Here is a 14,306-nt window from a genome sequence, read left to right on the forward strand (position 1 = left end):
CTTCATTGGTCTCACTCCTCCTACAGCAATCATATGTCAACGTCAGTATCACACCCTTCACGGCTTGCTCATTTTTTGCTTCCTAATGAAACATAGACAACATATCTATTTTGTTCTACCACTTCTTATCTCTGATTATTGATAAGAACGATAGTGAAAAGGGTAGAAGCTGTACAGAAAGTAAGTAAATTACTTTCATTACACCAAATTATTCCAAAGCTTCAAATTTTAATTGATATGCCAAAAAATACGACGAAATGAACTCATACTAAGTAGCTGATTAATGATTTTATGTGGTAACTTAATTTTATATACCTATTTTGTTATGCTTAATTTTTATCTTAATCGGCTAAATGATTTGATTCAATGCTGAAATCTATTTCATGAGCAGTTTACACTTTTTTAATAAGTCTAAACACTCAGATGGACTTTAGTTACTTGAATATTACATTTTCATTTATCTGCCTACTTTTTCTATACAAATCTTTCTCATTTCGTTTTCAAAAGTTCAAATTTTAAAGGAATAAAAAAATCTGAGAGGTCGCAATGGATATGTACAACAATATGATACTAAATAATGCAAAAATTTAACAATTTCACTCTTTTCAATGTGCACAATTTACTTTTTTTATTTGAATTTAATTGAATCGGAATTAAAATATTTGTATGCATATGAATTTGCTACAATTGGCTGTATAATTCAAATATCGCTCCACAGAAATGGTTAGCTTCAAAGTTAAATCAAAAAGATTCTAAAGGAAGAATGAATAAATTGGATGAAAGTATTTTCACATAAGATAACAATCTACTTAAGAAAAGAAAAAATTTGTTGGACTAGTTTCTATATACATTAATTCATGTGACTATGATATGTATCTACTTAGGGACGCCAAAAATTTTCTTCTGATTGAAAGATTTTCTTTAATCGAAACCTAATTCTATTCAGTCAGCAATGACATTGCTTTTCTCTTCTGATTGCTCAATTTGTTTGAATTCTAAGTTTGTTTTTCTTTTTTTCCACCAAATTCTTTTCTTTTTTTTTTCTGCTCCTTTTCAGTAAACACGTGCTTTCATTTTCTTCAAATTCTTACTGCCTTCTGCAAAAAAGTCTTATATTTTATTAAAGTTTTAAAGATGGAAAAATTGTCTTAAAAAAAGTATGTTATCATCGTTGATTGATGTGAAGAGTTGCTGAGAATGAGATTCATCTGTATAACATAGAAACTGTTTGTAGTAAAATATTTTGTGCTATTTGTATACTTTTTTATGAAAACACTGCTTATACAATCTATTTGATGACTAAATAATATAATCGTTGTATTCAAGTCATATTTTCATTTGCTTAAGATTATTCGGATATATTGCTCTGCCGATTATTTATTGGCTTCCAAATTTTTAGAATGAGAAGAGACAAAGCAGTGGAATTATTTTGCTGTTAAAAAAAATTTCCAAAACTTTGTTTCTTCGCCATTTCGTAGCTATCTGCTAAACAACCGAAGGAAATAACAGTCTACCATTTCAAGGTCATCTTATCATTTGTGCCTATTGCTATCACTGCTTATGTTTGCCTCAACTGCTATTATTACCACTGATAATCCTATCCTTGGTACTTTTATTTTTCTGAGCAATAATTACCTCATAGTGTCCATAGAACTGCAACTGGCCAATGGCTAGTCGTCGTCTACTGCTCTTAGCTCCTTTATTGTTCAGTCTTGTCGGATCTTCTTGGAATTATAGACGTAAAATCGACACTTTTCAGGTATATATACGTTTATTGACTAATATATTAACAATAATATACCAAAATTTAATTAATATAAAGTACTTTGAGTAGAAAATAGAGAAAATTTAAACAGAAGAAAACTAAGCAAAATACAAAGAGCCACCCAATACAACTAGAAATTTAATGCAAAATATGAATTATCTTTTTACAGTTATTTTAGTTTCTCAGTGATTTCTTCACGTCCATTAGTTACATATCTTATTTCATACGTTGTTCGAATCTGATAAGAAGTAAATGACTTATCCACTAATTCTCCTCAAAGGATTTTGAGAAATAAAACTGAGCCTATACTGAGATATTAAACAGTTCTTTTTCATAAAACAAACTTCAAAAAACAATTTCAGTTTACAGCACCAGTTTATAATGTTTCACTGGAAGAGAATGCCCGTGGCAAAGACATTTATGCAATCGTAAATGAACCTATTCGAATGGGTGTGCCATTGCCAAGCGATGACGCCGTTCTGAAATTTCGAATTGTTGAGGTAATATCAAATATGCCGCATATAAATTCTTTCTGTGTCATTTTTTTGCGAGTCTTTAGCAAAGAACCACAAAGTTAATTAATTACATTAGAACAAATTTCAAGGTACAACCAAAATGTGATATTTTTAAAAACAAATTAAACACTCTTGTCGTATCTCTACGAAACTTTAGTCTTATGAAACTTCAATTTTGCAGGGTGACAGGCAATATTTCAAAGCTGAAGTAAAGACTGTAGGTGATTTTGCATTTTTGCTTATTCGATATCGAAATGATGGTATACTCAACCGGGAACTAAAGGTTTGCTAGTATTAAAATGATTAAAAAAGGATTAAGAGGAATGAGACATATCGAGAATATTATAACTAGTTCAGTACTAACTACTTTAGCGATGACTGAATTAAGTTTTGAAGTGTTAACACTGACCCTTCGAAGCAAGTGAGGACGCTTAATGCAATCAGTACAACTATTTTCTGTTTGTGGTTAGGAAAAAAAAAATGCCCAAAATTCACTGATTAGTAATATGATATTACTAAGTTAGTAATATTATTAAGATATATCAAAGTAATACTACTAAGTTACATTTGAAGATATCAAATGCTTATCATCGTGACTTTTGAATTCATAATTTATAATTTGAACAACAACACTGTGTGTAACTTCGGGACTTTTAAGGTTAGTTATGCCCATAGCTAGTAGAATAACTTTGAATTGTTTTAAATTTAGGACCGGTATGAATTTCTTATCAAAGCATCATGTCGACGAAAAGATGCGACAAACTTGGAGACAACAGTCATGGTTAACTTATTTGTAAGAGATCAAAATGATGCGGGACCAATATTTGAGAAAGACGAGTATCGAACTGAAGTGAAGCAAAATGTCTGTTTCTATACCAGTTTTGAGTTCTGAAAACCGAATGCATGCACATGCATACATTTATAAAATTTTGTACCGTTTAGTCATTATCCTTGCGACAACAACATATTATATAACTTATAAAATAGGTTTTAGCTTGAGGTACTGTCTGAACTAGTGATAAGTTGTTGTAAATGATAAGGTTCTATATAGAATATGCAATTTTTTGCAGGTATCACCGTTTACCACGATCCTACAGGTGCAAGCTTCCGATGCTGATGTTGCTCTGAATAGCCAAATTTATTATTCGTTAGTGGAATGGTCACTTGATTTCATGGTCGATCCGATTTCTGGTGCTATTCGGAATTTGCGACTCTTAGAATCTGGCACTTATGAATTGATAGTTTTAGCAGAGGATCGAGCTTCAAGGCTGTTCAGGAAAAAGGCTCACTCTGATAATGGAAATAATCTTTTCAATCACAATAAAGCTAAAGCGGTTCTTTTTTCATTAATCAGCAAATTTTCTACTCTTAGTGGACCAACAACTGTGAATGTATCCTTTGCATTACCAACCAATGTTTCAAACTTTATTAAGGAAACTCACTAACTTCCAAGTTTTTATCAAGAATTATGATTCTTCAGGTACGGTCTTAATGTTAATTTTGGTGTTAGTTGCATATAATAGCATAATTAGTCTAAAACATATAATAGGATAAATAGCTGTTTACCTGTGCTACTCATACCTTTTCCCTTCTTTTCCTCTCCAATCTTCTATTGCGGTCTATCTAAGGATTTTATAGGTAATAACGGTAGAGCCAGTGGAAAGAAATAAACGAAAGTTAAGCGTTGAAGTGAAACCGATATCAGTAAGTTTATGGAATGTTACTCAAACTGTTGCGATAGCAAGAATAGAGGGAGTGGCAGCAGATGTTGTTACTACACTGGAAATCGTCGATGGCGAATATGCTGGCGCTTTTGTCCTGAAAAAAGATTCAAGCAGTGCTAATGTTTGGCTCGTTGAAACTATCTCTGGTAAGAATTTTTGTAAAATAACCATTTATTTCATTTTCTCATTTCCGTAGTCTTCTCTCATTGTTAGGCAGATTAGTTTGTTCGAAAATATTAATTTCTTGTATGTGATCGGAAAAATTGACTTCAGAATTGTTAATTAATCCATAAACAATTACTTTTTTCAAGTTTCTGATATATTTTAGGTGATCCTAGTGTAACCGGCAGATTTGATTTAAATTTTGAAATGTTTTAATACGAATTAAATTTAAACATAAGTTTTGGTGAAACGAGATTATTGGAGGTATTTGGCCGCAAGCTGATTGGTTTATTCAGCTGAAAGCAACCGCTGTTGATGATTTCGTCGAGAATCTGATGGAAAATATTAGTGTACAATTGAAAGGCAAACGACTGGTACAATATGATGATAATTTAGAAGTTATGCAAATTGTTGTCAATGAATCGGTACCGCTAGGTTATGTTTTGACACAACTGAAAGCTCATGTTGTAAATGGTATTGATGGAGATAACGAGCAGATAAGGTTTGATATTACAATACCACATTTATAATATAAATTAATATTAGCAAAGTTTAAAAATCATTCGGTCATTTTTCTTCTGATCTGTATTATGCTAAAAATTATGTCGGAAAATGAAACTGGAAACTTTCAGAACATATGCTTTAATTTCAAAGTTAATCCAAATCCATCAGTTGGTTGATTCTGCGAATATTTTAATAATTAATAAGTAGGAAGCCATTATTTTGATATAGGATTAATTCTGGAGTATAAATTAAGAAAACTATTTCTAACAGGTATTCAATTTCAAACACTGACAAGCCCTTCTCTGTTGATGAAAATAATGGATATTTAAGAGTAATCAAATGGCTTGACTACGAAAATGTTTCATCCTATCGTTTTGAAGTTTCTGCTAAGGTTAGCATTTTTTTTTGTTCAACATTCCAATGTGGAAACTATAGATCAGTCAATACAATTATTGGGAGGAAGACTGGGTGAACCATGAAATATTTATCTCATAAATTAATTAGATCTTACTTATAGCAAACTACTGGCAAGCTTAGGTGAGAGAATGGTTTAGAAGATATCATGATGGAATAGTTTTTTTTTTTTTTTTTTTTCAGCTTTTGGATAGTACTTTGGAAGCAAAGAAAGCGGTAGAGGTGATAGTGGCAGACAGCAATGACCACTGTCCAACTTTCGCTGTGAAATGGACTCGAGGTGACCCTATTGGTAAGCTATTTATAAGATTTCTAATTTTTCTGGTACAGAAGAATAAATGGAGGGTTTTTTTTTTTTTTTGCAATATTTCTTTAACTTTTATTGTTTTACTCAGATTAATTTATCTAGGAAAAGCTTAAAAGGCAAACAAAAATTCTCTGTCTTAACAAAAAACAGTCACAATATCAATGAATAACATGGTGACATGACACATTGGTTGAAAGATCTGTCATTGCCATCTTAGTTTTTTCTACGCTTGAATTCTAAGCATTTCAGATTTTTTCCAGGGAAATGAAATTTTTATCATCAGTTTTAATGATTCGCTGAAAAATATTATTTTTTTTTTTTTTTTAAATCCAAGACTTTTTTAATCCAGGAAATAAATATTGGCATTTTTAAGCATTAGTAAATTTGAATTAAATTTGCAGCTTTATCTCGAAATTATCCGATCAACAAAGTTTTGTTTAAAGCAGAAGCACTGGATATCGACAGTGGTGCAAATGGCCGCATCCGATATGAACTGATCGGTGAAACTGTTACCATTATGAGGATCTTTACTGTCATCCCTGATTCAGGCGAAGTATATCATCTACTTGCAGAACAGTGTGCTTAGTAAAATCATATTTTTTAATTTTCAAAAATGATATCTTTATCGAATATGAAAGTTGGAACGAAAATTCACTCTTTCAGGTTGTATTACAGCAAAAACCACCAGATAATGAATCTCAATGGAAGCTTAGGATTAGAGCATCTGATGCCGGGTGGCCGTTTCCGCGAAGTAGTGAAGTATTGATTAGCATATATATAAGTGGTACAAACCCACCTCCGAAAACGAAGCCATCGTTTCTACGAAAACCGCAAAACGACCATTCACCAGTTTTCATGAAGCAAACTGTATTTGTCGTATCAGCGGATACTCCACCTGGAAAGGTATCTTCCTTTACTAAATTGAAATTTTCGTTCTCAACTAATGCATCAGTATTTCTCCGCTTCTTCATCTCTCACCACATAAATCTGCATGCACTGAGATATTGCTGAAAGTAATAAGAAATTGATTTTGTAGATGAAGTAAATATTTAGTATTTAAGGACGAGGGGGAGGAAAGAATTTCAAATTTAAATCATTCGTTCTTCAAATTATGCATAATTTCATTTAATAGTAACAGTATGGCAATATAAGTGCTTATAAAAGTGATGATAATATTGTGATTTTTTTATGCACTTGATGAATGCGAAGTAATAGTAATCCTTAAGAGTTCCTTTTGTTATTTATATATCATTTCTCTGCGATGTAATCAATCTGTCACTCATAATGTCTCATACTTATTAATGAATTAGTGTTTATAATTGTATGAAGACGATTTATGCATACAGTAGAAGTTAGATTAAAATCAGTCTTTAAGGTGGTGGGACGAATTGAATCTCATGACGATGATATGGGCTATGCCGGCTTGATACGATTCGGCACTTTCGATAAATTTTTTGCACTAGAACCATTTACTGGTGAAGTCGTTTTGCTGGCACCATTGGGAGAGCTTTTGAGAAACAAAAATAAAAAAAAGCAAATGGAATATATCGTTGAAATAATTGCCTGTGATTGGGGACAACCTGTTCGATGCACTAATGGAACAGTCACATTCTTGATCACTGAAGCCAATGTATATAGGCCACACTTCGAGAAGGTATTAAAAACTTTTTGAACTCAGTTAGAAATAAAAGTAACTGATTTGGTTAACAAAGATACTGTTCTATAACTGGGAAGAATTCGATAAAGATCAAATATGATTCTTATCTTGGTTCTTACTCTTCTAACAATAGTTAATATTCTGTTTTCCAATTCTATCAATATTTCAGCCTTATTATCGCGTGCATATAGCGGAAGATACTACAATTGGAACCAAGTTTCTAGCAGTATTAGCCCAGGATAATGATTATGGTGACAACGGACAAGTCGGATATCAAATAATCGATTCACAGAATCATTTTCAAATTGACGAGAACACTGGTGTTTTACAAGTTATGACGAAACTCGATCGCGAAGAAGTGGCTTTTCATCGGTAGATCGCTACCTGCAAATTATTACGCACATTTTTTAGCGAAGGACACAATTTTTTTTTTTTTAATCAATTTTAGACTGAAAAGATGGATTAATTTTAGACGGAAAAGTGCCTTTTAGACTTACGATTATGGCTTTCGATCATGGACATCCGATGAAAGTCACATTTGTAAATGTCACAGTTGTCCTCACTGATATTAATGATAATGCTCCCTTATGTGTCGAGCCTATTCGGAAGGTATGAATTCTTAAAATTTGTTTAAATTGATAGTAATAATAAAAATCAGCGCTCGATTTTTTTTTTTTTTTAGATCATCAATTGGCGGTAATTATACAGAATTGTTTATTTTGCTTTGTGTTTTATACCACTTTTTTCCGACTAATAACTAATATTACTTTTGAAACATACTCCCCTATCAACCTGTTCTTTCTTCTTTTTCTTACTATACTGTCACAATATATGTAAATGATAAGCGCTATTATCTTAATATTTCAGATAATAATTCCGGAAGATTATCCAAATAACGCCTTACTAACGTGTGTAGCAGCATGGGATCCTGATGAAGGTAAAAATGGTAAAGTAGCATATACATTTGATACTATCATAGAAACGTCCCTTACGTTACCGTTCCGTATACAAGAAGATACAGGATGTATTTTTGTGAACACTGATGAGCCATTTGATTTCGAAACGATTAATCGGTACAATTTATCAGTAGAAGTGAGTTGTTTGCTTTTGAATTATTCACCTGTTAGCTGCTAATTAATTTCTTCATCTTACTATTTTATCAGTCAAATGTAAAAATGACAACATTCCTAAAAATGCTATGTTGATGAAATGCAGGCAATGGATAATGGTGAACCGATGTTAAGTTCTATATGTACAGTACTGGTGGAGTTTTCGGATGTAAATGAAAATTTGTTTCCGCCACTTTTCGATGATATTGCGCGCGAAGCAACTGTTTATGGTAAAGAAGGCATTTTATGCTCGAATTAAATGCCATAAAGATTTTCATGAATGCGAGAAATTTAGGACTTCTATCAGTTAATCACGGGGTACTTCCACGATTTGTGAGCATTTCAATTATTTGATAAGATTTTGCAGAAAATGTGCCGCTTTGGACCGAAGTTTTTGCTCTGAAGGCCGTTGACCCGGACAGTCCAGAGATGCCTGTAAAGTATACTGTTATTGACGGTGATGGAATCAGTTCCTTTATTATTGATTCGGAAGGTATCAGGAGGATTCCAGTTCAGGATTAAATTTTCAAAAATATATCTAAAAAAACATTTAAAAATATATATCTGAAAATTATTTGTCCTATGCACTCAACGATTTTCCATTTTCCGGATCACTTTTTGTTGTCCTTTATACAAGATTTTTTAGTAGAATTTTTTCGGAATTACTGATGAAAAATTAAAAAATATGTTGCTATTTAATTCCACTTTTAGTATTTTTCTAATTTACATATATTATAAATTTTCAGGAATATTACGGACTTCAATTGTTCTTGACCGTGAAGCATGCGATTCCTATTGGTTAACAATTGAAGCTTGTGATATGAACCCAGTTCCGCTTTGTTCTGTCCTTCATGTATTTGTTCGCGTTCTGGACATAAATGATCATATACCTCTATCCATACATCCTATCTATTTTTCCACTATTCCGGAAAATTCACCCGAAGATACAGTCATTACTAAAGTATTAACTTGTTTTCTATAAAAAAAGACTAACATTATTTCTGATATATCAAAATCAAGCCCTATATTTATCCATTGCTCAAATTACTGCTTCTTTTATCAGTTGTTGTATTTCAGGTTGAAGCTGAAGATAAAGATGATCTTTCGGATCGTCATGATATTACGAATATACGTTTTAAAATAGTTAGCGGTGATCCTCAAAGCTTCTTTGCAATCGATTCCAAAACAGGTCGATTATAAATATTTTATAGGAACATTTAGTTTCTCGACTGAATCAAATCATAGGAACATTTAATTTCACGATTGAATCAAAACTACGGTGTATTTTTTTCAGGACTTATGTTTAATTTCAGGTTACATAGTAACTCGTGGGAAAAGACGCTTGGACCGTGAAACTCAAAAAGAGCATGTTATTGTGGTAGAAATCTGCGACCAAGGTCATCCAAAATTATGTACTACTGTGTCAGTAGTAATAACTATCACTGACCTAAATGATAATTTACCTTTGTTCAAGCAAACAACTTACAACTTCAATGTGCCAGCTGACAAAATTGGTGAATTGTGCAGGTGAGCGCACATGTCGTCATCACTATCATCGGTTAACCACTTCTGTAAACTTTATGCAATCTTAAAAGTGAAAGAGCATCGATCAGTTCTGAATAAATTGAAGGAAGTTTAGATGAGAAAACCAAAAAATTTAAACTTGTATTCTTATTTCTCATAATTTAAGAGTATTTGCTATGGATATTGATGAAGGACAAAATGCTCGTATATTATATAATTTCACTGAAGCGGATCCACGATTCTCTATTGATTCTGACGGCCAAATAATTACAACTGATTCTCTAAAGGAAAACGAAAATTATCAGTTAACTATTAAGGTACACCCATTTCATTTTATTCCCACCAATATCAAATTTTAAAAATTTATACTAATATTAGGTTTACCTTTTTGAACATTACTTTTTACCTGATAGATGAGTTAATTATGGAACACATGTTGAGTCTAATTTGATTTAAATTATCAATAAATACATAAGTAATCCCAATTCATTTGCAGGCAAGTGACATGGGTCAACCATTGCAAACATCATCACCAGTTTTGGTCACTTTGAATGCTGTTAGAAGGCACACAAAAAAAACTGTATATTTTAATTTCAAATTAAAATTGAGTAATTTCAGAATAGTATAAAATTAGTTCCATGAAATTTTGTAATTTTCTGGTTGAAAAAGAAAACTGTAAAGGTAAATGGTAAACCGAAATTACTGAACGAGAATCGTTGGTCTCGACTATCGATATCGGATGCAGATAGCATCGGTGAAACAATTGGATTGATTGAGGCCGAGGATCCAGATGGAGATCAATTATGGTGGAAAATCACTGATGGCAATCCAAACAATACGTTTGCCATAAGGTTATTCTTTCGTTGTAAACCAATGTACCATTTTAAAAAGTAGTTTAAAAAGCTTTCTGATTGATTTAAAAGAATCTACTCTTTATGATACATCTTATTTTCGTGAATTTAAAAAAATGATCAATTAGTAATTAGAAAGCAGATGTTGAAGAAATGCAAACAACCGATGTATAAACAAAAATGCATATGAACCAAAACCAAGTATCGAGATTGGAATATTATATTTTTGCATGAAGTATTTTTTATATATTTCACCACATTCATATAATACATTGCATTGCTGTGTTTCAGCTGTGATGCTGGAGAATTGTATTTGGCAAAGAGTCTTGATTTGATCAAAAAGAATATTACTATAGTGAAATTAAAATTCACAGTAGATGATGGCCTTGATACTACAGAAGGAGTGGTTAGTTTTGTAGTTTAACATGTTCAAATATGTTTAAAAAAACCAGAAAGGATAAATTAGAATGAAATAGACATATAATACATACATATAATACAGGAAAAGGCTTACTAATGAGCTATAAATAACCTAGGAGCATAAGTTGATAAGAGAAAAAACTTGTCGGTATCATAAATTGCAGGTATTGATTGAAATATCCCGAAAATATCGACCTGAATTTGATGCCCATTATCATAAAATTCTTGTGCCGAAAACAGCACCGATAGGAACAGTAGTGCATACCTTGAAAGCTACTATTGAAAAGCTAAATGACTCCATTAGTGATCGAGGAATAATTTTTGGAATACATGTGGTAGAAGATATCGCTGTCACCGATATATTACTAATTAATCCAAGGTAAATAATGATGAATTGCACAAAATCTTAAGCTTTGTATTTTCAGACTTAGTTCAATAATTTGTTTCATATTACAGTTCCGGAGAAGTGGTTATTGCTGAACCGCTCAATAATATCGTTACCAACTTCTTTATAATAGTAGTATACGCTCGTTTCAATCAAATGATTAACTATGCACAACTTGGTATATCATTGTTTGATGAGACAAAAACGCCACCAAAATTCGTTGTTTCTGAATATTTCACAACCATTTCAACAAGGTCTGAACGAACAAAGCATTGTTAATAATTAACTCAATTACCGCTTAAATATAGCCAAACTTAAATTGTTTTTTCTTTTTTTTTTTTTAGTTCCTTAATTCATTGGCTAACTCATAAAGCTAAATGAATAACTCATAGATCAAACAATAGAAATATATATCAGTTAAGAAAACTGATACCACTTACATTGAAGATTAATGAGATTATTTCATCGTAGCTTAAAGCTTACCTACTCTAAATTTTGTTTTCCAAATTTTAAATCAGTTATCTTAGGACATATTTTTGTTTGAAAGGAATACTTCCTCGTTGTAGCTTACCGGTTGGAACACCAGTTTTGACAGTGCGTGCATACGATTCGGATCACAGTAGTATCCAATATTCGATCATCGAAGGTACTTAAAATTGAAAAATTAATTTCGATCAGTGTTATCTGACTGTCTTGTGATAGTAACTGAACTTTAGTTCAACTTTGTATTCTGTTACTTATTTAATTCAAATTCACAGGCAATGAAGACGGTCACTTTGCGATCAATGAATATAGTGGTGAGATTAGAACATCTCAGCTGATATCATATAATCATGAGAGAACAACGTTGATAGTACAGGCTAGTATCCAGAAAAATAGTAGTTTAACTGACCGATGTAGCGTTCGAATAAACATACTCAATGATGACCTCGGACGCGTCAATTTCCCTCAGTAAGTTTAAATTTTGATTTAAATTAATCCTTGTTCTCTTATCAGTATTATCTATTTATTCAGATCTTACAAATATTTTGTGAAATATTTCGAATCAAAGTTTCAGAAATTTGGTAATAGCTGTCTAAAACCTTAAAATCAGTGAGATTTTGAAATTGATCAAGAAGAGAAGCAAAATAAACAAATGAGTGAGAGGAGAGAAAAGGGTGGAAAATAAATGAGATGGTACATTTGACAGTCTGTTGAAAATTCCGGTCAAAATTCACTATTTTATCCTGAAGACATCAGGATCTGTAACACAAGTTTTCTTAATCTTAATATCATTTTATCATAATATCCAAATTTTACGATGAGCTCATTTTTCAGACCATCGTATTCTCTAACGGTACACGAATCTACACCACCCAATACAATTGTTTACATATTAAAGACAAATAGTGTTATGAGCATTCGCTATAGTTTTCGTGATCCATGTCCGTTCCTCTCAGTACATCCGATTTCCGGAGTTATCTCTATAAAACTGGTCACTAGTGCTGCGTCAGTTCCTCACACTTGTATTGCCATAGCACGAAATTCGCTTGGAACTGAAGATTTCATGGAACTGAAAATCAATGTAAGCTTTCCTTACAATTATTACAAATTATTGTATCTTTTTTTCTTCTTTCTGACCCATTGACCCGACCGTTTTAAGGAGCAAGAGGTCATTCTGGGTCTTACTGACTCATCCACTACAAAAGTAAAAGAGGAAATTATATAACTAAGTTAAAGGGCGTGGATAGTAGTAAGAATAAGGAGCACTATAAAGTTAAAATGAAGAGCAATGTTTGATACCAGAAAGAACGAACAAAGGAAAATTTTATTTAGACGTCTTTGACATTTGCATCTTAACCTTCTGTTCACAACTGATGACTTTTCTGTGAGTTTGATTTGATTTCTTATCTGTGAACACTTCCGGCAGCGCTGAATTTAAACTTCTTTAGAAATTCGACCGTTTCAGGTTGTTAGTGAGAATCAGTATGCACCGTACTTCAGTAGTACCGTTTATCAAGGATATATTTATGAAAATATGCCGCTAAGTTTGATTTTTCACTTTCAACATTAGAGTATCAAATTTTAACGAAACTTGTCTACTCAGTCAAATATTCATTGTCTTTAGAATTATTGATTTTTAACTCGCAATGAGAAATCCTTTTTTAGACTCATCGGTGTTGTTAGAAGATGGTCGTCAATTGCTTGTGAAGGCGATTGATCATGACAGAGGAATTAATGGGCTTGTTACCTATTGTATTGTTTCACCACTTGAGCCATACTTTACTATTGACTACATCTCTGGTGCCATTCTAACGAAAAGGGAAATTGACTTCGAGAAAGTTGGTGCTTTTATGAATGTATTCGAAGAGCTAGCAAAAATAAATGTCGTCGATACTCGCACTATTAGGCAGATGACAGATGTCAGCAATTAATGTAGATTGTCAACAAAAGTGAAAAAAAAAGAGTGGCTTCTTTAACACTTTAACATAAGATGTTAACCAAAATCTTTAGTTTTAATTTAATTCCCGTTTATATTTTCAAAGATGCAATTGTTGAGCTGTTTGCTAATTGCCTTATCAATATATCTAGAATTCTTCATCTAGATTACATCCTCGTTCTTATCTTGGCAAATTGGTAATGTTATTAGTTTATCAATAGTCATATTAAAAAAGGCACTTTTTTGCCTTTGATCTGTTGATAAAGAATTATTGATTTTTTAATACCGATTAAAAGATATACCCGAGATTAATTGAACACTTATCAGCTTCACTTATCAGCGTCTGGAAACTGATTAATGATTACATTTCAGGTAAAACATTGGTCATTTTATGTTCAAGCAAGTGATTCTGCACCACAAGTGTTAACATCGCCAGTACCGGCCTTAGTTGAAATAATGGTTTTTGATATGAATGATGAGCCACCCTCTTTCATTCAAGAGTACTACAATGCAACACTTTTTCTACCGACTCTTAAAAGTAAGGGAAAAT

The 14,306-nt window shown here is 32.1% G+C and overlaps 1 protein-coding gene across 2 annotated transcripts in view; it reads left to right on the plus strand.

Annotated features, from left to right (window-relative positions):
• Nucleotides 1-1,666: 1,666 nt before the first annotated feature.
• Nucleotides 1,667-14,306, plus strand: part of Bma-cdh-4 — a gene marked incomplete at both ends in the record, with an annotated part of 31,376 nt that continues 18,736 nt past the window's right edge. For both annotated transcript variants that reach the window (XM_043076726.1, XM_043076727.1), the window contains 32 exons: nt 1,667-1,759; nt 2,128-2,265; nt 2,462-2,563; nt 2,990-3,142; nt 3,351-3,614; nt 3,919-4,150; nt 4,431-4,668; nt 4,941-5,061; nt 5,268-5,376; nt 5,793-5,944; nt 6,055-6,294; nt 6,767-7,045; nt 7,218-7,420; nt 7,540-7,657; nt 7,916-8,140; nt 8,264-8,387; nt 8,525-8,650; nt 8,904-9,118; nt 9,235-9,346; nt 9,471-9,684; nt 9,848-9,998; nt 10,178-10,261; nt 10,363-10,532; nt 10,824-10,938; nt 11,117-11,331; nt 11,409-11,591; nt 11,904-11,983; nt 12,096-12,288; nt 12,655-12,901; nt 13,286-13,364; nt 13,486-13,658; nt 14,129-14,294. In XM_043076726.1, coding sequence (XP_042932660.1) covers nt 1,667-1,759; nt 2,128-2,265; nt 2,462-2,563; nt 2,990-3,142; nt 3,351-3,614; nt 3,919-4,150; nt 4,431-4,668; nt 4,941-5,061; nt 5,268-5,376; nt 5,793-5,944; nt 6,055-6,294; nt 6,767-7,045; nt 7,218-7,420; nt 7,540-7,657; nt 7,916-8,140; nt 8,264-8,387; nt 8,525-8,650; nt 8,904-9,118; nt 9,235-9,346; nt 9,471-9,684; nt 9,848-9,998; nt 10,178-10,261; nt 10,363-10,532; nt 10,824-10,938; nt 11,117-11,331; nt 11,409-11,591; nt 11,904-11,983; nt 12,096-12,288; nt 12,655-12,901; nt 13,286-13,364; nt 13,486-13,658; nt 14,129-14,294 — 5,314 coding nt within the window. The remainder of the gene's footprint in view (nt 1,760-2,127; nt 2,266-2,461; nt 2,564-2,989; nt 3,143-3,350; nt 3,615-3,918; nt 4,151-4,430; nt 4,669-4,940; nt 5,062-5,267; nt 5,377-5,792; nt 5,945-6,054; nt 6,295-6,766; nt 7,046-7,217; nt 7,421-7,539; nt 7,658-7,915; nt 8,141-8,263; nt 8,388-8,524; nt 8,651-8,903; nt 9,119-9,234; nt 9,347-9,470; nt 9,685-9,847; nt 9,999-10,177; nt 10,262-10,362; nt 10,533-10,823; nt 10,939-11,116; nt 11,332-11,408; nt 11,592-11,903; nt 11,984-12,095; nt 12,289-12,654; nt 12,902-13,285; nt 13,365-13,485; nt 13,659-14,128; nt 14,295-14,306) is intronic.

The sequence above is a fragment of the Brugia malayi genome (assembly GCF_000002995.4).
Source record: "Brugia malayi strain FR3 genome assembly, contig: Bm_v4_Chr1_scaffold_001, whole genome shotgun sequence".
Classification (NCBI taxonomy): Eukaryota; Metazoa; Nematoda; class Chromadorea; order Rhabditida; family Onchocercidae; genus Brugia; species Brugia malayi.